Source organism: Mugil cephalus, chromosome 8, assembly GCF_022458985.1.
Source record: "Mugil cephalus isolate CIBA_MC_2020 chromosome 8, CIBA_Mcephalus_1.1, whole genome shotgun sequence".
NCBI classification, from domain to species: domain Eukaryota; kingdom Metazoa; phylum Chordata; class Actinopteri; order Mugiliformes; family Mugilidae; genus Mugil; species Mugil cephalus.
In genome coordinates this window covers 3,885,596-3,913,414 of record NC_061777.1, presented here as the reverse complement: position 1 = coordinate 3,913,414, position 27,819 = coordinate 3,885,596, and the positions used below count along the sequence as shown (strand labels likewise).

At 45.1% G+C, this 27,819-nt stretch overlaps 1 protein-coding gene across 2 annotated transcripts in view; it reads right to left on the bottom strand.

The window, feature by feature from the left end:
* Positions 1–27,819, bottom strand: part of znrf3 (zinc and ring finger 3) — a 71,239-nt gene that overhangs the window by 9,252 nt on the left and 34,168 nt on the right. For both annotated transcript variants that reach the window (XM_047591712.1, XM_047591711.1), the window contains exons 2-3: positions 25,293–25,415; positions 613–687 (exon numbers count right to left, since the gene is read on the bottom strand). In XM_047591712.1, coding sequence (XP_047447668.1) covers positions 613–687; positions 25,293–25,415 — 198 coding nt within the window. The remainder of the gene's footprint in view (positions 1–612; positions 688–25,292; positions 25,416–27,819) is intronic.

Sequence of the window (27,819 nt, the reverse complement as noted above, 5' to 3'; positions counted from 1 at the left end):
AAGGAGAAGAAGAGGCGAGGAGAGAGGAGAGGAGAGGGAAGAAAAAAAAAAAGAAAAAGAAAAACCTGCAAGTCCAGGCCTGGCGTGGCAAGGATGAATACCACAGGAGAATTCTTGCGACAAAGGCGCTCAGAGGAGCAACTTGAGTTTTACGCTTCTCAAACAGCACAGAAACAAGAGTCGGGATGATTGGAAGCATGCGACCGACGCGCAGTTCACTCCCTTCACGTGTCCCGTGAGCCACTCACAGCCCTCTGCTCCTGGGAGGTGAGGTAATGTGCGCTACCTGCGCAATTATGAGCTCAACAAAGTTTGGTCACGGTCTAGTGAAAGCTGAACCTGGATATCCATTTTCAGTGCGCTCCTCCACAGGCGAGCTCGAGAGCTGAAAGGGCCCAGGACGGATGAATGAGCGAGGCTGATCCGCGCGCGTTCCGGCACAACTGCAGATGGGAAGGTCGCTCGTTTGCGCACACGGCAGTGCGGCGCGCACACGCCGGCGGTCGGGGAGGGCAGGGCGTGCGAAGACGTCTCTCGCAGACGGACAGATTAGACAGTTGACGCGTTGCTAGGAGCGCCGAATGCCTGGGTAATTCTAAGGTGTGTACAAACCTGGTCGATGGCATCCGGATTCTCAGACACATCAAAGATGACGGCGGTGGCTCCCCGCTGCACCGCTCTCTTCGCCTGCACACAAACACACACAACACAGTCACCATTAGACGCAGCGCAAGAGACGGCTCAAAGAAACATCCAGGGAATGTTATTAGAGCACAACATCAGCTGCGCCCAGAGGTCACGCGTAACCGGAGGCCACTAGAGGGAGTTCTCCGCCTGAGTGTGACCTCCGCGCAGCGCATTGGACGCGGGCGAGTGGAGAAAGATTAAAGGGTGAACTGAAGAAGCAAAACAAGCTGGTGGTAACGTTTGCTAAGAGGCACATGTGGCCTCGGAAGTCTCCGTGATGTCACTCCCTGTGAATCTGCACTAAGCTAATAGTGTGAGAGAAAGTAAAAAAAAAAAAAAAAAAAAATCAACTCTGCAACAACAATCTGAACTGAACTCTGCCGCGCGCGCTCAGGAGAGTCGAATAAAGTTATCAAGGATTTCCAGCTGTTTAAAAAGTGTGAGCTCCTTTCATGCGAGTGTGATGCGGGTAGGGAGCGGGAGCTTTTGAAGAGTTCTGCTGAAGGCGAGAGATAAAGGAAATGCTTGAATCTGCAGAACCCGGAGTATCTGCTCGCAGAATCCAAATTGGCTTCTGAAAGTGCCTTTATCTTAACTCCCGCCCCCCCCCCCCCCCCAAACGACCCGTCCTCGCCCCCCTGCTTGATTCACGGTGCCCTATTTTAGACGGCGTTTTGATGTCTGCACTACACGATCTAAAAGAGCGCAGCCGGGATCATATCCTGGTATTATCAAGTGCCCTTGGGCTCTCGCCAGCGCTCTTCATAACTGGAGGGAAGGAGGGAGGGAGGGAGGGAAGGAGGGAGAGGGGGGTGAAGATCAAAGTGACAATGTACAGTGCTGTGACTCTGCGGCCGACGGGCTGGAGAGTGTCACCACTCCAGTCTGCAGGCGCTCACAGAGGGAGAGGAGACGGGGAGCGGTGGTGTGTGTGTGTGTGTGTGTGTGTGTGTGTGTGTGTGTGTGTGTGTGCGGGGGAGGCGCAGTTGCTCTTTTTTTTTTTTTTTTTTTGTTGATTTCTGAGCTAACGGCATTCAGCGACGGGATGTTGAGCAAGTTTCTGGATTATTGTTTTCAAAGAGCGACTGTGTAGCACAGTGGGCTGGAAGGATTAGACTGTCTTCAGATGAATGGAGCCTCTCATGCCCCGTGCATCTCTACACATTATTTGCGTTGTATTTGTTTTGCCATCTGCAGGCCTGTTAGAATAAGCACAATCACCGTCCTATTTAGCTTTTAAGCACGAGGGCTGCAATTACAGATTACAGGGATGTCCCGATCGGCGTCGGGGCCGATCCGGGCGTTCTTCAGAAATGATCGCATCGGACCGGTACCGGCCTCCAGCCAAGCCCGATCTTTTGTACTTATTTATTTTAGGTCTGCCATAAAAACCAAAACCACGTCTCTGTAGCGTCAAAACAAATTTTCCTCTTCGGTCTTTAAGGCTGTTGGCTAGCGACGAAGCAGCAGCAGGAGAAAGAGGAGGACAAGAAACGAGAAAGAGGAGAAGAAAAAGGAGGAAGCGGAGGAGACGAACAAGAGGGCTTAATGTAGTCACACGTGATCCATGAAGACACATTTTGTTCACTGAATATCGGTTTGGTAGACACTGATTATCAAAAGATCTTAATTATGTCTTAATTCTTCAACAACCTGCATATTAGTTTTTTTCTGAATGAGTCTTTACATCACCCACCGTCAAAAACCCAACAAATTTGATGTTAAAAAATAATGCTTTCAGTCTCCTTTCTGTCCGCTTATTAATCATTTCATCACAACTGTTGCTTTTCATCAGATCAAACGCTGCGGCCTGGGAGGAGCTCTCTTAGTCATTTCCTGCCCTTTCAGACCTCATATCGAACTCTTTATTTAGCTGACACATGCTACGAGGCATGCAGCGTAATATGGACCGTTTTAGTCGGTTAATTAGGACGGTGCATTATCCAAAAAAACGATATCCACATCCAAGGACTGGTGAAGGAGTTGAGGTTTTAAAAGAAACATCTGAAACCTGCACAATGAGGGTCTGTAACGAACAAATACTCAGTACTGTTGGAGGAAACTTTCACTTTTTGTAACGTTTTGTAGACAGATATTAAACCCCAACTCCTCCACCAGACTCTTTGACCTGAAGAAGCTACTTGCATGAAAGGTCTTCAAGAAACCCTACAAGTCCAGTTCCTTTTGTCGCAGCTTGTTTTCTTTTGGATTTACCAACAAAAAAACCCCTGGACGACTGAGAACCTTCACAAGCCTGTGGCATGCATTCATTTCCCCTCCGAGTTTTCACTGAGGTTAATATTTAAACATAGCTGTCCAAGAACTAGACCTTCGAAGCAACAAAGATTTACAAGACTTCGCTGCATTTTCACGAGTGAGCACTCAGCAAAAAAAATGATTTTCATGACCGGCGACACAGGTGCACGGTCCGGCCCGAGTCCCCCCGGCTGTGGGAGCTTTGGGTGGCACTAATGCTGCACAGGACAAGACAAGTCGGAGCAGGAGGAAAGCAGAACCGAAGCAACAAAAGGCCTTTGATGTAGCACACTCTATTCACTTCACGTTGACTGTAAACCAGCGGGAGGAAAATGTAAATCGTGACTCTGGATTTTATAAACTACGTCTCAATTAAGAGTTTCCCATCGGTTTAAGCGCGGAGACATGCCGTTCCGTTGGTGAACCTTGCTTTCATAGCAGCTCATTAAAGACTAATTAACCCTGAAGGCTGGTTCGATCTCTCCTTTAACAGCCTTGAACAAACGCTGTAACATCATAACAGCAGCGTGCCAGAAAACCCAGCTTCTTCTGGCTTTCTCTTTCGCTCTTCCCCCTTCACCGTAAACTAACGTCGCTCTTTTTTTTTTCTTCTTCGTCTTCTTCTTTTCACTTTCTACACTTTGAGAGTTCAAAAGCGAGCGGAGCGAAAAAATCTCGGCTCGGCTCCTTTTCCCTCTCACCCAGTTTTCTCTCAGCTCCACGCTGCCAGGCTCCAGCCCCCATCTAATTCAGCACAAGTCTAGCTCCTTTGATGTTAGCTCTCCCGGTTAATAATTAATAGCTCTTGGTAAGACGCTTTGAGAAGAAAGAGATCTCCCTCCTGAAGAATCTCCACTCGGGCAGGCCTGCGCTGCAGTGCAGGGACTTGCCTGACAACAACAAAAATGCACCCAGAGGCAAACTGGCTCTCTTAGAAAACATGACACATCTCCTTTCGAGCCCTATAAAAAACTAAAAAAAAAAAATACATCCTTGGACAAGAAGGGAAGGATAAATGCTGCTAATAGATAATAACTTTAATGAGACAATGCTGCTCACTTCGCCGACTCCAACTGGCTATACAGCTCCTGCGTGAGAGGAGATTGTTGGCAAACTTTACTTAAAAAGAATAATGTAACAGAAACGTTTGAATGTTTGAACGTTTGAACGTTGAATAAAGCTTTTATTCATACCAGTCTCACTGGGATCTAAACAGGAATTTCAAGGAGGCCCGGTCATTAAGTTCACCCAGGTGAAGTCGATGCACGGAGCCGTTTGAATCTCATTGTTAGCGCTGAATGATGAGACCAAAACACGGACAGGAAGTTTTTAGATTTCTAAAATGGTAGAAATTGTGTTTTAAAAAAAAAAAAGATTAAATGCTCCTTTCTCAGCAACTGGAGCATAAAGAAGCGATTGGCACAGAGTATAATGACACTAATACTGTATGAATAAATATATGAAATAGCTTTTCACCGCGGCCCTTTATGCTACCTGCACAATTAAACTATTATGCCAGTTTGTGTCCTCAATACTCTACTGTGAACATTTAACACTTGACTCGTGTATTGTATGTACTGCTTAGTTTAAAATTCATTGATACACAGGATAAGTTGTTACAATCCCTTGTGCCATGATGGAAAAACACATTTAGAAGCCCAGTCCAACTGAGAAACCAACCAGCAGGCTAGCAGTCAGCTACCAGCTAGCAACCAACAAGGAGACACCAGCTAACTAGCCTAGCCGACAGCAGCAGATAAGGAGTGATGGGACATGCAACTACACTTCAACCAACACTTGTCCCCTCTGCAGGCACTCTGCTAAGATCAGAACTGTAAACTAATGACTCGAAGAAATCAGCAATGATCTCATATTTGTTATTTACAATGTAACTCCAATCAACAGGAGACGCCCTTTAAAGTAAGTAGGATTTGACGTAATTCTACTAAACCGAAGATAATAGGAGGAAGGCACGCATCAAGAACTTGATTTTATATATAAACAAGTGTACCGTCTACTCCACCGTGCTCAAGAAAAGTCAATAAACCCACAACGATTCAAACTGAGCCTCTTTTACTAGCCTGGAACCTACGCGTAAACCGGTCTATCAACTAGTTCGGGCGGAGCACCATGTGGTGAAGAGTAACTGAGGATCAAAGAGAAGCGGCGACGTAGTTATCTACGCAATGCGAGCGCCGTGGAGTTAAATGTGTTTATGACAGAATGGCTCTGATTGGTCGGAGGACGATCCTGTTGCTATCAGACGGTAACCTCCAGGTCTGAGCGATGAAGCCCATGCGGAAGTGCAAAAAACTGTCTCAGCAGAGATTATTTCACTATTCATGACAACTGTACAGGGAGAGAATTTATATTTTATTGAGGTTTAAAATTCTAAGGGCGTTCCCATTTTGAGTGACAGGCCTGAGCTAACAGGTAGCGGAGAGTTGGGTGGACGGGTCTCAGCGTGTCCACCTGTCCATATTTTGGCTGTGTCCTAAATTGCCTCAAAATTTCCCATAAAGCATTGCAAAAAGTAGTGAACATCTAATAGTCACACAACAGGTGGTGGACATCCCATCATGCATTGCCTCTCTGCAGTTAATGGACGTTAGTGGCTGTTAGCAAGACAAATTTTGAAGTTTTGAAGTTTTATTGCGAAAATATTCAACTTTTTTTTTTTTAATTTGTTTGCAAAATCATCATGTTTTAGAAATGTAAAAAAGTTGTAACGTGATAACCAGGGAAGCCGCAGCAGTCTGACATTTTGAGGGTTTGAGTATCCGAGTGTGGGCGGAATAAAGCTCATCCAACATGGCGGCCGCGGGCTCCGCCCACTTCGGGCTTCGTATTTGGGGTTCAGAATCCAATGGGTAACAACGCGATGGGTTTGTCCATAGTATAAACAGTCAATGGTTGCAATTAGAGTTTTTTTTTTAGTCTGTATCGGTTGGAACACGCCCCATAATGAAATCAAAATGACGTGCTGCCAGACTCATATTCTGATTAGGTGTACAAGCGCAGCGCTATTCTTTTACAGCATTTTAGAGAACACACAAAGATTGGCAGGCAGCAAAAGAAAAAGAAAAAAAAAATCTCACAAAAGGTTGATATTTCCCTCGGAGCTGAAACATGATCTCCTGTGAGAGCTTGATCGTTCATCCATGAAAAAAAAGCTGAACTGCTCGCCAAAAGGAAGGGAGGTGTGTGTGTGTGTGTGTGTGTATTTGTGTGTGTGTGTGTGTGGTGGTGGTGGGGGTTATAGGTACGTCACAATACTGCTGGCTAAACAAATTTCCCGCTGGCTCCGAGGCATGAGAATTAAGGTACAATCTTCCCCGAGTGAAGGCAAACCGCAGCAGAACGCACTGAGAGAGCTCCGTCTAGACGCAGAGGAAAATGAAAGCTATGTTTAGCATCCCTAAGTGAGCCCGCCAGCTTGTAAGATCTGAGGGACAGACATTTTCACTCGTCTGGCAGGACACGTTCCTCTCTCCATCATCCACACGGACTGAAGATTCCCAACGAGGAGGACGCGTTCATAAATATGCAGATACGCCCCCCGGGCTCGCACACAAACACCTGGATACACCTGCAACATCTGGCTCCTCTGTGACACGACTCCCTCTTTCGTGTCTACTTTCTTCTCCACGGCTTCCCTCCTTTTTCCCTTCCTCCTCCTCCTCCTCCTCCTCTTCATGCTTTCCTTTCCCTCTCTCTTTCTCTCTGCACTGCTATAATTAAGGCAATTAAGTCTTCAGAAGACTCTCCACTGCTATTATGCTGTAATTTCATGTTGCCTCCTGGCTTTACGGTTTATTAAAAGATAAAGGCATACTTTTCTCCCATGGATTTTCTTATATGTGGTCACCCCCACGTTTTCCCTCTCCATCCTCACTCCCTTTCAGAGCAAAGGCATTTGAGCCAAGACATTATTTACATTCAACTAAAATTACATTTTTTTTTTTTTTTTCTCTCAACGTGGCTATGCTTCATCTGACTGGAGGCCCCCGCAGCCCGGAGAGGGAAATAAAAAAAGAAGAAGAAGAAGAAGAAGAAGAAGCGACACCTCTTTTCTCGTGCTCTCGCTCCTGTACAGACTGTGCTCCCGGGAGTAAAGTCGTGACGACGCCGGGAACATTAGTCACCGTCTTCCTCATCTCCTACCGTTTGATGTTAATCTGTCATAACATGTTGCGCCGTTTTAAAGACACTCGACATAACTGCGTCGGCTGTGTGTCATTTAATTAGCGGGTCAGACGCTCCCGTTGCTCTGGATCCGGCTCACAGTCGTGTCGCTACAACTCTTGATATTATTATTATTATTTTATTTTTTTTTCTGTTGTCACGGACACACCAACGCACTTTTTAAACCGCTTACAGGGACCTGATGAGAACTCAAACCACCTCCCTGTTTTCTTATGACTCCCTTGACACCTATACGTAAGGTTTGGATCCGAGAGGTAGTATGATTTAATTTCCTAAACTGAACAGGACACAAATCAGGCATAACATTATGACCACTTCCTAATATTGTGTAGGTCTCCTTTGTGCCTCTAAACTAGTTGTGACTCATCAGATAATGGACACGGGTCTTCTGAGGGGGTCCTGTAAAACAACGTTGTTGGTGGGGGGCTTTGGGTCCTATGGGTTAAAAACTATTCCTACAGCATGAAACTTCAAATTATTACCATAATAACTAGAATTTAGCAACAAACAGCAGCAGCAGCTACAGTTTTGTAATTTATTTATTTGGACCATAATACAGAGACAATAATGTAGAAGAAGAAACAAAAAAAACATACATAAAGTACATAAATTTCAAAGTAACGAACCTCTATAAGTGAAATTATTTTGGGGGTGTCGGCAAAAATGAGAATGAAGTTTAATGTCTTGTGTAAGAATGAACCTGAGAGTTAACAGTTAAGAATTCACTGAAGGTTTTAAGAAACAGACGTGGAGAGTAAATTTATTTATAAGTAAATAGGCAGGACTGAAGTGTATTAATGTCAGAAGTTGACAATATGTTGAGTTTTTTAAATAAAGGTTCAGATTCAGTTTAAATACACACACACACATCACATATTGAGACATGGTATTCTATGGACAAATGTGTGTAAGACTGAATAAAGTAGCAGCAAATAAAATGAATTTATAGCGAACAGTTCACTTTTAGTTTAATTTTGCTAGTTAGCGCTTATTAAATCAAACTAGCTCACATTATGTCTGAAGTCATTTCCTCCGGGTTTTGAACCACTGTCTTAAAATAATTGTAAACCTTCATTAATTCTGCTGATTTACAGGAAACCTAAACATAATGATGTTGATTCTATGAACAAATTAATGCAAGAGGAGGCAGCATAGACTATATAAATGTGGAGCAACAGGTAAATCACAAGCATAACGTTGTTTCCGAATTATTTCCAACTCGTTATGAGGCCACGATGGAGCAAACTGTACTGGGAAGACCTCCCACAGAAGCTTGATTAGTTTGGGATGTAGTGAATTAGGAGGCCAGGTCAACACTTTGTGATGTTTTGTTTAGTTGTTCCTTAAGTGTTTTTGTGTGTGTGTGTGTGTGTGTGTGTGTGTGTGTCTGGCTGCATCCTGCTGGTGCTATGGGGGTGGGGGGGTCTGGTCTGGTCTGGTCTAGGCGGGTGCTACATGTCTAAGTAACACCCACGTGAATGAATGTCAGGTCCAAAAGTTTCCCGTAAGAACGCTGAATTGTCACAGTGCTCTTCACTTCTCCCGTCAGCGGTCGTAATGTTATGGCTGATCGGTGTGAGAAGAGGTAAATAAGTACAAACCTTTCCCTGACGACCGCTTCCTTTTTAAACAAGGCATTGTTGAGTCTCTGCTTCTACCTTCCCAAACTTTTGAACCACTTTCCTGTTTAATATCACTGCTAACAGCAGCAGCACCGTTTCTTAAGCTCCATAAAAAAAAAAAAGAAATGTTTACGAAGCACATAAAAATCCACTTGTGTGTCACACCGGTGGGGGATGAGGGAGGGGGGGGGCGGCGAGCCTCCTCCAGCTCCTCTCCATTCAAGCGCCTTCACATAAACGGATAGTTTACCCAGCGTAAACACACAGGGGAAAGAATCACTTGAAGCACTCAGTGTGCTCAGCGACTGCCATTAATATCAAACATGTAGATAAGAGGTTAGGTCAGGAAGTGACTGTGGAGGATGCCGAGCCCGAGATCTGCTCATGTTCTAAAAACGAGCTGAATCTACCGCTCTGATCAGGTTCTGCTCCATTTAAAACTCTCTTTTTCTTAATTTGGTCACGTTTTCAGACGAGCGCTCGCGGCTTCTCGGTCGGGTTGTGTCGGCGTCTCATTGTGGACGAACAGAGGGGTTTGTGTGGTCTGACGGAGGAAGACACAGAGAGATATTTGGGGCAGATATAACGACCGAACTCGCAGACAAAGACGAGGCCCGCCCCAGGTACACTGATCCTTGACCCCTCCATCCGTGCGGTACATCATGTACAAGACCAATCCGGCGCACATGTGCGTATGTAGCATGTAACGACTATCTCCTCCACTGTGTTGCGAACCCTCAGGGGAAAACCTGCTCCCACCGGTGAAAGTGTCTCCTTTCCGCCGGTTTAAGTCCCCCAGTCTGAGGCGGAGGTGGTGTGCAGTAGACAGAGAACGCTGGGAAGCCATCAGGGTTTCCCCCCCCCCCCACACTTTGAAAACACACTTCCTTCAGAGGGAGACGTTTCCACCTAGGGGCCCGTCTCCTGGACTGGTGTGAAAAGCCTCTTTTGAGGTGGTAATGTCAGCTAGGGAGAAAAACCAGAGCTCTCTGCGGGAAAAGAAACAACACAGGAACCTTCCACCGCCACCTACGGGACTTCTCCGAGCCCGCGGCTCTTTAAAGCCCCGTCTCTGGGAGCGTTTCCGACGAATCCGTCCTCTTCCCTTCCCCGATTGTTCTTTTCTTCATCCTCCTCCTCACCCCCTCCCTCCTCCCCCCTCTCCCTCCATGTCCGTCTCTGCCTCAGTGCACAATGTGGGGTGGCCATTCACCCACTATTGCATAACCAGAATTATACAAGTGAACTGTGCTATGAAAATGTGTGTTTGTGTGTGCGAGGGGGCACCTCTGAGGAGGTCTGCCAGTGGAATCTGGCAAAAGGCCGAGCCCATTAAAGAGTGCAGAGAGAGAGAGAAAGAAAGAGAAGTGTACTGCCCCTCATCGTGGAACCCAAACATATTCTCTCTGAACAACAGATCCCACAGACGGACCCGCACCTTGACGAGAAATCGAATCGACGTTTACGTGCAAGTATCAGGTTTTGACAAACCTGTATCTGTAACACACACCAATCATCCACAACATTATGACCACTAGGACAAGGAGTGGTAAATAAATGGACGTCACTTAGACCAGACAACCCCAACGTACACACACACACACAAAAAACACTTGAGGAACAACTCAAAAAAAAACACGAAGAACACCACAAGGTGTTGACCTGGCCTCCAAATTCACTAGATCTCAGACTGATCAAGTATCTGAGGGATGATCCACCATAGAGGCCCCTCCCCTCAACCCACAGCACCCAAAGGAACCACCACAGGACACCCTCAGAAGGCCCATGTCCATTCTCTGGTAAATCACAGCTGTTCTACACAAGGGAGATCCACACAATGTTAGGAAAGGTGGTCATAATCTTATGCCTGATCGGTGCACGTACAGTGTCGTGCGTATTGTCGTCCAGCACAGTACAATGTGAGCTGCTGACTCGGTTGCGTGTCAGAGAGTTTCAGGCTCAAGCTGCAGGGAATTCACCTCAGATAAGATTGAAAACACAAAATGTTTCACACAAAGTCTGTTGAGGTATCTGGCATATGTTCTGTAGTACTCTTGTGTTCTTTCAGGGCCTGTGTGTGTGTGTGTGTGTGTGTGTGTGTGTGCGAAGGCTAGAGAGATAAAGCTGAACAACACTGGCCTCCAGTAGATAAGAAGTATAAAAGATCCGTGCTGTGTATTCTTTCCTCGGTGCTCGGTGCTTTGTCTGTGCTGTGAGCCCATCAGACGCAGATGTTGGATTAAACACAAAGAAAGACCAGAGTGTTCCTTTCCCCTCTAATTCTGATTTAGATTTTTTTTTTTTTTTTTCACTGGGCATCTTACAGAGCTGAAATAAAATCTTGTTGAAGTACACAACTTGTGCTCTCAGGCTCAGGATACGTACGTAGGTTACACCAGTACGTTAAATGAGCCTGAACAATTTAAACTTGTGCACTCGTCAGTCTAGTCATCGCTGTGTCTTTTCTGCCGTCGGGTTCACTTTTGTTTCTACTTCCTGCTTCACTTTCAACAACAGCGACTGAAGCGTTCAGCGAAATTTCACAGAAGACGAGTCGTATTAATGTTTGTGACTCCGAACCCTCTGAGTTAACGTTTCCTCGATGTCTTATTATTTCAGCTCGTTAATATAATGTTGATGTGTATTCAGTTGTACTGAGAAGTTACTTGAAGCTGTAGAAACAGGATGTGACATCGTGACGACTATAATTTGGAGGTTTGCAGGTATTTATTTATTTATTTTTTGCATGTATTGCAACATTTTCTACTGGTTCAGAGAGGAATTAATGCCGTCGATTGACTAAGGATGGAATATTTTACTGTGATGATGAGTAAATATTGTAGAATAATCCCTGGTAGTAAAACAGGTTTGCATGTGTCAGCACTGACTAATGATGTGGAAATCTGGGGACATTTACAGCTCGGAGATAAAAAAAAAAAATGTTAGAATGTTACCAAGATGAAATGGAGAAACAACTGTGGTTTCATTTATTTTTGACATATTTATTCATATTTAAACTTATTTAAACTACTATGTCTGTGATATCAATAGCAGCGCGACCAGCTACCGTAATAACTGTAGTCTACGCGCAACTTTTTTTTTTCTCATTTACAAAAAGCTAAAATTGGGGACTGTCACTAGAAACCGAGGATGTCTTCACCACACCTCACAGTGACGCAGTTACACGACGTGTGTTTAGAAGTGCTGCGTTTAAAATGGTCCGGTCTGACACACAGCAAATGTTTAATCAAACACCGATATATTAAAAAATTCATATCATAACGAAAATAAACACCGGTATTCAGTATACCACCAGCCCTAGATGAAATGAATGAACAAATTAGAGAGGAAGCATTGTCCATATATGTATATAGTCTGTATATGGTCTGTCTTATTCTTCTAAACGTCTCCTACTCTTGGAGGATGACAAACACTGTAAAAAAAACAAAACAAAGCAAAAAAACTAAAGCAAGACGTTTTGTCAGAGAGCCTTCATCAGGGTTATACAAAAAAAAGTTTGAATGCTTGTCATCATGTGGTCAAGAAGAAGGATTTCAGAGGAAACACTGTGGTTTTCATAAAATAACAGTTTTTTTTTCCCGTCCTTCTTTTTCCAGCGCATGTATTTTGGCGGGAAAACGAAGCGGCGCGACGTCCGTTTTTCTAATGCGTGTTGTGACCGTAGGGTAAATACCGAGTGATGGATGAAGCTCAATCAGCAGAGCTCCTCCTCCTCCTCCTCTCCTCTCCGCCTAAATATACGCGTCCGTCTCGCTTGTTGTGCGCCACGGGCGGCGCTTCCTGTCTCTCTCCGGCGTTTGAAGTCCCGCGGCGTCCGACGCGAAACCCTTCCACAAACATGTACACAGATGCACTGACTCAGACCGCCGCTAATCAAGAAGCCTTTCAGCCGTCTTCTCCTCCCGCTGCCCGCCGCTCCGCTCTGCCCTGCCGAGACCAAACACTCAGGCCGGAGGAACGGACAACCGCTAATTAAATTTCCTCCACTTTTCCTCTCCTGTGTTGTTTTTGTACCGGTTTTGGTCTCAGGCCCTTTGTGATTCACAGCAAAATAAACAAGCTTCCCGGCTACGGACAAGAATACGACTTCTTAAGGGCCTCTTCTCCACCTAGTGGAATTAGCCTCGGTTGGAGCTGCTGAGTGACACAATTAAACTTCTCTTCTAATCTTTAGGGATCAGACGGACAGTAAATCTTTCAGTTTTTCCATTAAAGAGCCAAGAGTTAAGGGAGACTAATGCATTCACGTTTAATGTTCTAACATCCAAGTCAGACAATGACTAAAAAGAAAATTCTGATCGAAATAAAAACTCAAGTTTTTCACATGACGTCAAGGCGATGCCGCGGCAAACAACAAAGTTCGAAAGCAAGTGAAGACAAGTGAGTCTCCAGCTGGATAATGGTTGAAATGTTAAGTGTTTTTCTTTCATTTTCAAAGGTATTAACATCTAAGCCGAGAGCCACACACGGGTTTAAATGAAATGGCATTATAGGAGCAATAATACAGACGTATCTGAATGGATTCTGCGTAAGTTGAAGGGAGTGGCTATAAATAGGAACCTGTCCTCACCAGGTCAGGAAGGGGAACAGTTTTTTTGACCACTGAAGCTGCACTTGGTGAAGAATAATCGGAACCGAGTCATCAAATGTAAAATTTAGTCTTGACTCGATAGGTGAAGTACGGCGTGAGCACGCTCAAACGCACACAAAGCTTTGTGTGTCACCGCATGCTTCAATTAAAATAAATAGACCCCAAGCGTAACGACCTTCATTACCGCAGTTACACATGCAAGTTGTGAATAAAGCAAGCCGTTAGACAACATGTGTAGACAGCTTTATTAATTAACACCGGAGCACATCTGCACCATCAAACTCGTGCGACACTGGGGGATTGGAAAACCCAGCCCTGAGCTCCTGCTCAGTCAACAGTCTCCTTTCAGCCCAAAGACAAAGAGCAGAAAAGGTAGTTCCACCTCCTGGTCCAACTACTAACCACAATCAAACAGGTGCACCTGCCACACGCAGCCAAATCAAAAATAAGTGGCTTGCAAGCTGAATATATTAAAATGATAAATAAATAAATGCCCCGACAGTGGTTTAACTGACGTTTCTTTTTCTTTTTTTTTCTCTTCACATTTCTGTGAACGTGCACAGTAGGTTCAGTCTAGTCGAGGCATCTCAATAAAAACGCCTCCTCTCCTCTTCCCTTAATTCATCTGCAGTCATACGATTTTTCTCTAATCTCTGTCTGCCTTGAAGCTGCTTTAGGAGACCATGTCCCTGCTTGCTTGAAAGAGAAGTTGCTGTTCTCTCCCTCGTAATACACTATCCTGCTGCTGCTGCTGCTGCCGCTGCTGCTGCTGCTGGTAGAGGGGTGGTGCCAGGGCCTGCTGTCTTCTTTCCCTGGGCAAACAACAGAGCAGGTCAGGACTCGGCCCACTTTTTTTTTTTTTTTTTTTTACTCTGCCAGCTTCCTAGACGCAGCAGTCAGTCACTCACAGTGTTGGGCAAGTTACTTCAAAAATGCATTACTTGTTACTGTAATTTCAAAGTAATTAGTTACATTATAATGTTGCTGTCTTTGAATTGTAAGGCATTACATTACTTTTAAGTTACTTTCACCAAAAATAACTGGAAATAAGGACAGCTTTCAGTGTAGCTCATTTCCACATCCAGCAGAAGGTGATGTAGAATGATATAATGACTAAGCTAGGCTAACGCTAACAACAGTACAATATAGTGGTATATAATAGTGATAGAAATACTGTAAACTCGGTGTATTTACATTGAAATCAGCATTGCTAGAAGCTACTACTTTATACTGTAACTGAACATGTAATAAAAAGCTGCACCACGCTACATGTTTCCTTAAATTACTTGTGTGACTGTAGAGCCCGACTCTTTTCCCCAGTCAGCTGTTCTCTAGCAATAACAGGAAGTCAACATTTGCTTGGATTTGTTTTCTCCTCTGCTAATCTCAAATTTGTATAAAAATACTCAACTTAATTTAACTGAGTAAAATTTTACAATTTTTTTAATTTTTTTTGTAATGCCTTACATTGCCACGTTACAGCAAAAAGCAACGCATTACAGTAACTGCGTTACATTTGTACGTCTAAAATGAAGCTAACAGGAACCATGTTATTTTATTCTTTTTATACGGAGCAGGAAGCTCCTTCAGACTGTCAGGCTCGATAAGAACAATGCAGACGGCGGGAGTTTGACAGGAGATTGAGGCTCAAAGCAGAGATGAGGATCGGGCCTAATGTAGGCAGGTAGGTTCTTCACAGCCCACATTTTATTTAATTTACCATTTTCATCAACTGCCTCAAGTGACATCATCAGATTCCATGCAGCTCCCACGGCGCGTTAATGCAACTGTTTCCACATATGCAGGAGTCCTCCAAAAAAACAAACTTTGATGTGCAGCATCGGTACAGCTCCCTTTAAAGTAATCTAGGCCAGTGCTTGCAAACCTCAAGACACAAATCTCAAGAAGATGGGTTGACAGCACGGTAAGCAGAAAAAAATACATATTTTTATATGTATATATTTCACGATTCCGCTTCTGCAGTGAGCAAACTCATTAGTTTGTTGCATTGAGAACGGTAAACTGAGGTCATCTCTTCGCCACGACACAGCAAGCAACACTTCCTTTGTCCCAGTTAGAATTTCCCCAATGGGGATCAATAAAGTACTATCTTATCTTATCTTAATAAAGAGAGAGAACACCAAAGCAGGAAATGTCTGAGGCTGTAAACAGCGTTTACTCAAAGGCTGGCAGCAGGATGGTGCAATATTAAGCTATGACTCCAAGCTAACACCTCATTATCGTCTATTCCACTATCTCTGGTCATCGCGCTGGTCAATAATTATACACCTACTTCCAGATCCAACCTTATTAAAGTAGGATCCTTTGGTTCAGTTTTAAAGTACAACCTCTAGCACATTTCAGAAGAGGAGTGCACTTTTTATTCCACTGAATTTTCCTTCGTCTAAAACAACTTTATTTCTGATTGAGCGTGTTGTAAGGAGCCGTGATTAACATGCATCGTCCCTTTGTTTTCTTTTCACATGAAAAAGAAACGAGCTCAGCTACGTCCTGATATCAGTGTTCATCTGTTACCTTGCAGACGCTTTGAAGCTACGGGCTGTGTGTTTCCTGTTTAATTGCTGCCTGTTTTGCATCCAGTGATTGAAATCTTGATCTGACGAAGAGTTTAATGTTGTTCTTTTGGTGCCTTTACACTATATGTGCTAATGTTAGCATACGCTGGTTTGCTAGCATGTGAATTGAATTTCTTTAGCGGCAGTTTCTGATGTGACACCAGTTTTTAAGTTTTTAAGGTAAATTTAAAGGATGTTAATGCAGCAACACTATGAAGACTTGAGCAGAGTTTATGCCTCTGCAGGATGTCCAAATATAACTTGCTGTGTTCAATATTTACATTTTTTGAGTGCACAAATTGTAAATCAACATGTAACTTGAACCAGCTCATGGCTTTTAATTATTTACAGTGATGAAATCTACAAAACAAACACGAGGCAGAAATTTATGAAAATATTCGAAAGTTGTTTCATCAAAACATTTTGCCACGATGGTGTTTTGCACCGTTTTGGTTCTAGCAGGTTATTGCTTTTAGCCGTTGTTAGCACAACATACACGCATGGAAAACTTAAACTACACTATAACAGCATTTAGGTGGACAAATACTGTCTGCACGACCGATTGAATACAACAGAAACTGATCAGAAGTGCCAATAAACAGAGTATTACAGGAGCTTCTAGTTACTGTTTACACACAGGGCGGCCATCTTGGAAACTCAACTCAGGGGATTGTACGACTTTCTGGGCAGAAAATCCGACTTCCAGTTGAAAACTCCGACTTCTAAGTAAAAATGGAACAAACCATGAGACCCAGAACTAAACATTTTTTTAAAATATTTTGAATATTTTAAACGTAAACACTGTCATGTTCTACTTCTTTCTTTGCAATAAAATAAAAGGGAAACATTTGGTGTTGTCTTTAATTATAAGTTATTGTGCAATTATGTTTGGCCCCGTTCAGAGCAATACGAGTTTGATGAGTTGTTTATCTGCCACTTTCTTCTTCTTCTTCTTTGAGCGCTACATGATAATGGACAACCACCTCCCACTTTTATTGTTATATTGGGCTCCAATAAAGTCCCGTCTCCCTTGTTTCTGCCAGGTGCATTCCCATTGTTCATCTTCTGCCTATCTACATGTCTCCGTTCTTCCATTACCTCACGGACGACTCGGGGCAGGGCCAGCTCCAGTGTCGCCCTCGTCCACCCACGCAGCTCCACATTCAAAGCACACATCATCATCATCATCCTCATCGTCGTCACCACCATCTCCTCTCCTCCTTGTGCGCGGCCTAACCTTGTCTCCTTGGCAGAGCATGAAAGAAAGTTCCGACCACGAGAGCAGGATGCCATTTTCACCCCCGCTAACCTCCAGTGGGAAGACTCATGCGTAGCAGGGAGAGGCATCAGATTAGCTGTGTGGGACCAGGCTGGGGGGGGGGTGGTGGTGGTGGTGGTGGTGGTGGGGGAGTGGGGGCTTCAGTTTCCAGCTCCGGTGCCAGGCCGTGGGCCCGGGCCTCCCAGACAACATGGCCCTGACATACGCAGCGAGGCGCGGGACGCGAGGATTCTCACACACACACAAGCGCATTCCCGCACAAAGCAGCCGGGCTTAGACGGAGATGAAGGGAGAAAAGACGGGGCTTTGGGCTGACGTGGGTGGATGTCTGGCCCTATCTTTTCTAAGATGCTGGAGATTTCTTTTTCCACGGCTCATCTTTTGATGCGGCACGGCCCCGTCTGTTCGGGCTGCCGTTTGACAGACAGGAGAGATTTAGGCGGGGCCGGCGACCGACTATCAAATAAACACTTGCGATTAAGATCAAAAATCAATTTGAGGGTGTGGAAGATATAAAAAAAAAAAATAAATAGAAATACTCCTCAGTGGCTCTAAACGCACATTCTTCTCCTTTCCTGTCATTTCCCCACCTCTCTCCTTCTTCTCGCCGTCTTTCTTCCTCCATCTCCTTCTCTCATCTTAAGTCCCCGGGGCTCCTTTCTTCTCTATTTAAATAGATGCCTGAGCTGTGAAGTCTAATAATGGTCATTTGGCCTCCCATTGAAAGCTGGGTAATTCGGCCCAGGGACGGCTCACTTTGAGCCACATGACACAAGGAGCTTCCCAGTGACCATGGAAACGAGCGCAGTGGGACCCCGGGTGCCTCCAAGTGCCGTGAAACGTGGTGAAGCGGTGATTTAGGAGAGGGACTTTTTGTGTCTGTGTGTGTGGGGTGGGGTTGGGGTCGGGGTGGTGGGGGGGGGGGGTGATCGAAGGAGGAAGGTGGGTGAGGGTTCCAACACACAGCCTGAGAGAGGGAGAGAGGCCCCCGCCTGGTCACAGTGGAAACCTCCACCGACACCCCGCCAGGAAGACCGGCCAAGATAATATCAGCAAGTTGAGGCGTACACAAACATGAAAGGAGAGCCCGAGAGGCAGGCCCCTGAGTGCTCCTCCGTGCTTCACAAGTCTTTTTCTCCATAATTTTTTTTTCTCCCCCACCCCCGCTGCTCCTCCTCCTCCTCCTCCTCCTCCTCTCTTTTTCAGTTTCTCTTTCTATCCGTCCCTCCAATGCTGCGGTGTTTGAGAGTGTTTGTGCACAGAGTTTGGGGAAAGGGGGCAGGTGGAGCTATTAGCTTTACTCCACACAGCCAGCAAACCAGTCCTATGATTTTAAGTTTATAGACTCATGTAGCACTGTACATGCAAATCTTGGTAGTTTATTTTCTTATACTATTGTATTTTCTTATTATTAATACTTTATTTCATTGATTCTACTTTTATTTATTGTGTTGTTTTTATTCTCAATATTTTAATTCTATTTTATTTTAATTCTCTTTATTATTTAACAATAAACAAATAATTAAAATCAATAAATGCATTTTATTTAATATATTTTTATTTATTTTACTGTTAGTGTAATATTAATATTTTTATTCTATTTTATTTTATTTTTTATAATTTTAATTAAATTCATTATTTAAGAATAAATAGTTAAAATTAATACATTATTATTTTATTTATTTTAATATTAATGTACTATTAATATTATTCTATTTTATAAGATTTTATGATTATTATTATTAATATTTTTAACTATTTTACAGCATTTTTCTTTTTTTACTACTGTTTTTCAAGAGTGGTTTTTTTTTTGTGCAACTGAACTACTGTGACCAAGCAATTTCCCTTGTGGATCAATAAAGTCTATTTGAGTGCAAGTAAAAGCTGTGAGTGGAATCAATATAGAGCGATTCAGACGCAGCACTGATGAATTATCTGTGCTGAGAACTTTTGAAAGTTCTTAAATGCATCAATAATGTATGCATGGTTTTTCCAAAACAACAGAAAGACTGAAGAAAAGCCACTGGGACCCTGTCCTCTTTCTGAAATGAATGAAATTTCACATAAAACATATGTTTCAGTGAAAGGCATGTTAAGAGAACTTGAGCAGAAGTTAAAAACTTACGAATGAGTCTGTGAAGTGACTAAATATTGACCTCAGTCCTACTTGCTTCTACTGCAGCGTCAGCAGCCGCCTCGATCAAATACAAAGTGCCTTTCTATTCTCTCGTCTGAAAAGAAGAAGCAAGCCCTATCATTTCTCACTGCAACGCACATGGGGAGGAAAATTGTCTCATCAATATGCTGCGTGTTCGCGAAAAAGATTTCTTTTGAAAACTTGCAGCTGAAAGAAAAAGGCGCCAGCTGTATCGGACGAAGGCGTCTGTTGTGAATCAATAACTATTGTGTCCCCGCGGCAATTTAACAAGAGTGCGCCGAGTGTCGAACAACGGCAATTTTCTCCCTTTCTGTTTGGGCTCTGTTCTTTGCTGCGAGAGAAGGAAAAAAGGGGGAAAGGGGCGTCTCTCGTTGCCGCCGGTCGATCTGCCGGCGTCATAGCTAGGGCTTCTTTTCCTTACCCGGACAGGACGAGAACACGCCGACCGACGAACAAGGCCGAGCGCGGCCGGCTCCATCCGACACTGACGCCTCTTTTGCAACAAGCCCCGCGGCATGACACCCTCCTGGCACTGCCGTGGCCCCGGCTCGACCTCTAACACACACCTGAGTGCGTAAGACGGGCTAACCTGGCCACGGGCTCCGAGCCAGCCGCCCGCAGTATCACACTCATCTGTCTGTTGCCGTTTCTTTTTCGTCCCGAACGCCGGCCTCGCTCTTGTTCACACCGTCCTTGTAGCCCTCGAGTACTTTCTACATCTCGGTCAGTCCTCTCTCTCTCACACACACACACACACACACACACACACACACAACACGCTGCGCCCTCTCTGCAGCTCTGGCCGAGATGCCAGACACAGTCAGAGTCCAAAAGCCACTTAGCACTAAGACGCAGCAGCTGTTTGCTCTGGCCCGCTGTCCCACGGTGCCAACTCCAGGGCCACGGCAGAAAGAGGCACACTCCTCTGCCCACTCGCATTGTTCCATGGCAACAGCGGTTTCGGGCCCATGTTTGTGTGAGCGCTTCCCACACAGGATGCACTTTTTTTTTTTTTTGTTTTTTTATGGTGGTGCGCTTCTGGCGAAAACTTGAAAGTTAGCGAGCTTTATTTCTGGGAGCGTATGTCAATAAAGGTCTTGAGACTCCTCTCGCTTGCCCCGGTTATTTTGAAGTGCTTTGTAGCGGGGGCCCCGGTCTTGGGACAGTCGCGCTCCGCTGTGATGCACTGTTGTCTTTGGCTGGTGTTTAAGGTGGAACCGATCACGGTTCAGAGGCACGCTGGTTCGGGGCAGAAGCAGGGCCACACACAACAAGCACATACCAGGGAGTTTTACATGCTCTGCCAGCCAAGAGGCTTGCTTTACACAAACTTCAGGGCAGCGTGGGAGGAGGGGGTCGCATTTTTCGACTTATTTGGGCAGCGAAACCCATAAAAAAAAAATAAAAAAAAGTTGCACCACACAAGACACGAATGCTCGCCACCCACTTACAAAATGAGACACATTCACCTCTGTCATCCCCTCCCGTCTGTCCTCTACTCTGCCCCTTCCCTTCCCTTCCCTCGGTTACAAGAGTTGGGGACTGATGTCATGTCGGGGCAGGATGAAAGAGGCGAAGCCGGCGCGCTAAGGCCCCGTGTGGCCACTGGACCGACACCACGGCATTTGAAAGGGGAGCTATCTCCCTGGCACGGCGACAGGGACGCTGACCGGTCTGGGCCACCAATAAAAAGCCGGTGGCATGATTTCATGTTCCAGAGAAGCTGCCAAAAATCGCAGCGTATGTGTGTGAAGAGACAGCGTGGGGAAGGAGGGAGGGAGGGACGCCAATTCTGAGAAAGTCGAGCTGCGGGGAGGAAATGACTACTAAGAATATGTTATTGGCCGCAATAAATAGTTCGACTTGAGAGCGGATACATGTGTGCAGAGGTGCGAGCATGATTTACAGCGTTTGCCAACACCTCGGAGAAAGCGAAGACTTGATAAGCTGCGGTGAAAGAGGAGCATAACTCAGGCAAACCCGATACAGAATATCTCAAACGCGGTGGGAACTGATTCGCTCTAGGTTTTCCTACCGTTGGGAGGAGGGGCCACCGCTGTGGCACACCGAGGTCAGAGGTTCAGCAGTCCTGCAGCTCTCACAGGAACCAGACAGGAAGTGCAGGAAAAAACTGTGTACATATATATGACACGCCAGCACTTTAGTGAGGTCTGCACATGGACTTCATAGGCCGCTATGACCGACCTCTTTTCCTCCGCTCCCTCCTCTCCCTCCGCCGCTGATATTTCACATGTCGGAGAGCAGACGGAAACCTCTCTATGAGCGAAGCAGCTGGGAACTAAAGTCACAACAACTTACAGAGACAACGTCCTGCAAATAACTTCCTCAAACTTCAAAACAAAAAGGAACAAATACATAAAAAGAGACTGTATCAGTAACACTAGCACCTGTCAAAACCGGCATCAGGCATTTTTATCTATATCAGGCTCCAGTCACGCTTGATCTTTTGTAGTTTTAATTCACTATAGTTCTGCCATTAATAAAAACACGTCTCTGTATCGTCTAAAAGTCTTATTCCTCTTCATTACAAACGGTCAAAGCAGCTGAAGAAGAAGATGACGACTTGTTCTTCTTTTGTCTTAATGGCGGGGGGTCAAAGGTGCCAAAATTCAAAGCAGAAGAAGAAAAGACCATGTAGCTAAACATGTCTGCTGTGTGGAAGAGCTTTAATCTGGAAAATGAAGTCAGAAATGATGCAATGTGGACGTTTGGCGAGGTGGTAGTAGCTGATCGTCATTCTAACAAGTTGATTCACCGCTGGCAGCACCAGATCATTTCTGTAGCACAGAACACAGGTTTTCTGGAGCCAAGGTACGAGCTACCCTCTCCTCACTCATCATTAGCATTGATGCTAATGGCCAGATTCTAGGAGAATACAAGTGAGAAAAGAATCTTCAGGGATCGTTTATTTAAGACCAGATCAAGGCTCAGATCTGGGGGCAATAAAAAACTTGATCAGGACATCCATAACTGTTATAACCTTCCTATTGTGGAGAGTCTAACTCTTGGGAGATGAGAGGTAATCTGGTTTCCATCATATCTGCCACTGAATGCTTACTGGATGACACACGGATTCGGTCAAGTCTAAACAGCGTAATGCCCGTGGCTTGTTGAGCAGCTCTGAAGCACAGTTGGGGGGCCTTGTGTTCCCAGACACTTTATATTTAGACGTGGATTTGAGTAAACAGTATTTTTTTTTTCTCCTCCAACAATCCTGTTTTGTGCGTTCGCTGGGATTCTGTAATTGAGTGGAATCTAAATTGACCAGACAAGACCCTGACACTGTTGGTGGCGAAGTGGCAGCGAAGTGGAGTGGGCTCTTGGGTTCAGTCAGGGGCCAGTCGGGTAGGGCGGGAGGGAGTCGTGGGGCGGTGTGGGGGGGGGATGCTGCCGAGTCCAGACCAGGCGGGGTGAGTGTGTAAGAGCGGGCACTGCATCCGGAATGGGGATGGGCACGGCGGCCAGGCTGGCAGGGGGTAAACGCGGCACTGTCTGGTCCTGGCAAAAGCGGCGGTGCCAACGCAAAGCACCCAGCTGTGCTCGGGCCCTGGGCAAGGGGCTGTCAAGACGCAACAATGGGCTTTCCCTCCTCTAATTTTAGTCCTGGCCGAACAAACACAGAGGAGACAAAGTGGTCTGGAGGTCGGGGGAGGCTGGCTGGAGCCCAAAAGGTCACAGGCCAAGGTTCCTGCCTCACTACAGTGTCTCTCAGCAAAAAACAAAAAAAAAAAAACATCAAACCCAGAAAGTTGAAAATGGCCAGCTCATTAGCTCTGTGCTTTGACTGGATCCACTGAGTGGAAGATGTGTGTTTCTCATTCTTGGGTTGTCCTCGTGGCTTAGTTGGCTAAGGCTAATGGGACGTTACCCACAACATCCTGGATCTGAATCTGGCCCGGACACATAATGGTTCATAGATCTTTCCATCCGTCTCATCATTCATGACTGTTTTTTTATATCATAGTAAAAATCAATAAAGCCATAAGAAAACATCTCCTAAGAGCATGACAGGTGCAAGCGTGTGTCAAAAGGCAAGAAGCGAAACACTGAGCTTGTTATGGACACGGTGTCCGACAACTATTCTGTGATTGGTCAGAAATTGGAAGTGGGCGTGGCTAATGTGGAAATGCTCAGGCCTTATTGAGACTTAAGACTCTTCCCATTTCAAAACAATGTCAGTTTAATTGTCCAATTCTTGCAGTGAACAGAACATGTTAAAACAGCAAGTTCACTCTGGATTTGTCACCTCAACAAAGACCATTTGCTAATAACTACAGCGGTGTCCAAACTGGCCAATCTTTGTGTAGTATGACAACAGTTGGAGTGGAAGGCATGAGGTGATGGGTTAAAGGAAAAAAGGTATATTTCAACCTTGTTATGCATAAAAAAGAACTTGCCGACTAACATTTCCTTAACTTTCATTTGTTCCTTTTGTCTCGTTCTGCACCAGTGAAAGTCTGAAGCTTAGTTTCATAGTGTTACCATATATTACACACTCTCATCACCGCAACAGGCTCATTTGCAGAGACACAGAGACACAGAAATATACACTTTCACACCGTGCCTGACACTTTCTGCATTCACTCTCGAGTTTCTGCCATTTTTGGTTCCATCTGTGGCAAACGTCTTTGATTAATCTTAATCAAGCACAAGTTCCAAGTGTGGGCCATGTTCAACTATGTGTTTGGAATCTGCTGTAGGCCAATTAAAAATGACCGTAGCTGAAATAACAGCTTTTTGGTTTGGTTTCTGAAGATTACGTCAGTTTTCAGGTCTCAGCATTAAGCATGCATCAGCTAGGTAGCAGCAACTATCGCCAGATAAAGTGCAACATTAGCATGTCTATATGGCACAAGTACTCCTTAAATTATGAATGGCTGCTCTCTTTGTGTCACCGGGACCGCGAAGGATAAATGAGACTATAGCCGACTCCCCCTCAGCCCCTCCACCCCCTTCTCCCTTATCCTCCGGAGAATGTTGGTACATTCCATTAAGAGGAACACTTAATTAAAGCACGATAAAATACCACTCGGGAGACTCCAAAGGGGTCTGGGCAGTGGAAGGAAGGAGGAGGATGGGGGAAAAAGGGGGGAGGGAAGGGAGGCTGTTGAGAGACAAGGGAGGGATTCGGTTTGCAGCAATAGTAAGAAGCAAAATAGAACGAAATCATACTCCCGTGCATTGTCCCGGTGTCTAAACTAGACCAAAGATAAATTGTTAAAAGGGTTTAATTATGTAGAAGGAGGAGGAGAACTTTCCCTAACTTGAGAGGGGCAGAGGGGACGTCTACAAACACAAAGCCGGCTACACATTTCACACATGGAGTTAAAACTCTCACACCCAAACATATTTTTCTGAGCTACACCCTCAGGTTTTTCAAAGGTTTGGTGATACTGTTGTTATTCTATCAGTCTCTTCAATGAGGGAAACTGGCTGTAGGTTAGACTGGGCGTTGTGGACCCTGACAAAGAGACAATCTTCCAATCCACAAATAATGAAGCATGTAAAAGAAACATTAATGCCACAATTATGGTGCCCAACACATAATTCATCGGTTAAGGAGCCAAAAAACCCACATCAAACTGCAGTGCTTTATAACATGACTCATATGATATGATTCAGTTTTTATTGCATGACTCAACTCACACGCTGCGAGTACTTATGAATGCAAAGTGACAACTGTGCTGATTATTTTCCCCCCGGCCTCTTGTTGTGCGAGTTGAAGCCGCTGTATCTGCTTTCAGAACAGTAACCCATCAGTGATCTGCGTTTCAGTGGAAAGTAAAACGACCTGTGCACGTTACGTGGCGAGTAAACGAGGCTGCGGAGACACCGGTTGTAAACCTGCAAGCGCAGAAACAAGCAGCTCTTTTACCTTTCCCAGCACGGTGAGACAGCTGGGGTCCAGCTCTGGCTGCTCCAGCTTCACCACTCCGACCCAGCCATACTCGTACAGGTCCTCTTCATCGTTATTATTACATAGTCCCAATGGATGCATCTGGAAAGAAGACGTGAGAGATGAGTATTTACGTGGAAGATAACGAACTAACCAACACATAAAACTTGGGGATCTTGGCCTCCCTGGTTTCTGATTTAGCAGTGAACACGTAGCTTAGAGCTGCAGTAATCTCTCTTGGTTACACCCTGTCTCCTCTGAGGGAATATGCCAATATATAATCCATTTGGCACCCACTCTCCATAATGATACATAAATGCATAAGAGTACTAGGTATGTCTAGCTGCTGCACAATCATGCCGTTTCTAAAAATACAGCAGAGCCTTCTCCCCGACCCCCTTAAAGAACAGCAGCAAATAAGCAAACCTGGGATTTATGTGCTTTCTCAGATCTGCTGATGAGGCAGACTTATACTTTTAAGTTCACTTCCATTCTTGCTGTGGATGCACATGATTAATGTCGCTGCCAATTCTATTGTGCCTGTGCACGCACGCACAATAGGTGGGTGCATTATATGCATTTTTTTGTTTTTATTAAATTAGAGACTGAAAGCTGATGCTTCACACGAAAACAGTTCAGCGTAGTATCTTCTCATTACACTTAAGCTAAGCTCTAAATTGGCCGAGCTCTCTGCCAGAAGGCTCCGCTGAGCCACCACCTAAACAATGTCTTAAAAAAGGATTAAAAGGTAAATGAGGGCAGACATCACAGACGCAGAGAGCCCGACAGAAGAAATAGGTAGTTTAGACTCCTTAAGTTGAAGCAGAAGTGGACCCTCGCACCGTGAGTGGCATGCACCACCCCAGAAATGTACTCATGCAAACCACAAGAGCTGTGATTGGTCCGCTTGCTGGTAGCGTGTTTCCATTTTAGTATTTCCGGTACCCTCTACATCTACACGCATTTCAAATTGATTGTCTTGAATCAAAAAAAGAGGGAACGCATCAAAGAAAGATTAACTGAGGAGGTTCAGTGATACAGACTCGTCTTCAGCGAACGTTTCAGACGCCATTTGTGAATGTGAAGCAAGAAGTAAAAACACAAATGAACCCAACTGGCAAAAATGACACAGCACTGACTAGTGTTTGGGTGGTTCCACATGACTATAAGGAGGTTTTAGGCTCCTTTATTTATACTGAAACACTTAATTCAAACCTTGATGTGTCAGTGTGACACCCAGACGCGGCTAAAGACTCATCTAATTACCAATCTAGATCACATTCCCGGGAGGCATCGATGTCACAATGGCAGGTAAAAGCCAACAACTTTAAACCTCAACTTCCCACCAGTCTCTCAGAACTGACGAAGCTTCTACCATGACCTGGATGACTGAGAACCTTCACAGACATAGAAGCCAACAACAATCGGAGGAGACTTGAGCTGAACAGACGCGTACAAACATCTTCATCAAAAAGAAAATGAAGAGAAAATGTAGAGACGAGAAAACTAGAGTTGTCAGCCATTCACTCGGGTGAAATAATCTATTCAAAGAGGAATAAAACTGTAACCAAGTAGAGCCCCGAAATCCGGGATCAAGCCCCCACCAAGCCAACACTGTGGACAAGCTCCTATATTAGCATTAGAAGTGGCCAAACTGACCTCCGGGCCACTTATCCTATTAACCCAATGACCACAGAACCCCAATCAGCGAGCACTGTGGCGCCGGGCCCGAGGCTTCTCTGGCCCCCGGGGCCACTGCTGATGACCTGAGATACCCTTCTCTCTCTCTGGCGACCCCCGACCTTTGAACCCCACTTCATCACGTTGGGAGCAGGTTAGCTGCCAATTGAGGAGACATTCAGAAAGAGCCTAGTCACTCCAGTGCCACAGGACTGGAAGGGTCAAGCCCCTGACCCCGGAGGGGTTTTGGGGAGGACTTAGCTAATAGCAAAGGGGGTCAAATGCAAATCAGGTGGACTCAGGAGGAGTCACAGGGAAAGAATGAGGACAACGTGTGTCGTTCTAGACTTCAACGAGGTATCTGAGGTATCACAGACCAGACATCTACACTCTGACAGGAAAAGTAAATAATATTGTGCACGTTGTGACAGTACAATCTTCTGCTGGGAAACTTGTGGACCTAGCATTCATTTGTGTGGATGTTACTTGGACATGTACCTCCCACCCAGACCAGACCAGACACCCCCCACCCCATAGCAATGACACTCCATGATGCCAGAAGCCACCCCCAGCAGGATGGAAACAACAAAAAGCACAAGGTGATGACCTGGCCTCCAAATTCACTAGATCCCAAACTGATCAAGTATCTGTGGGATGATCCACAGAGGCCCCTCCCCTCAACCCATAGGACCCAAAGACCCCCAAAGGACACCCACCAGAAAGCCCATGTCCATTCTCTGAGGAGTCACAATTGTTTTGGAGGCTTAAGGGAGACCTGCACCTACACTTCCAGTATTACGAAGGTGGTCATAATTGTTATGCCTGA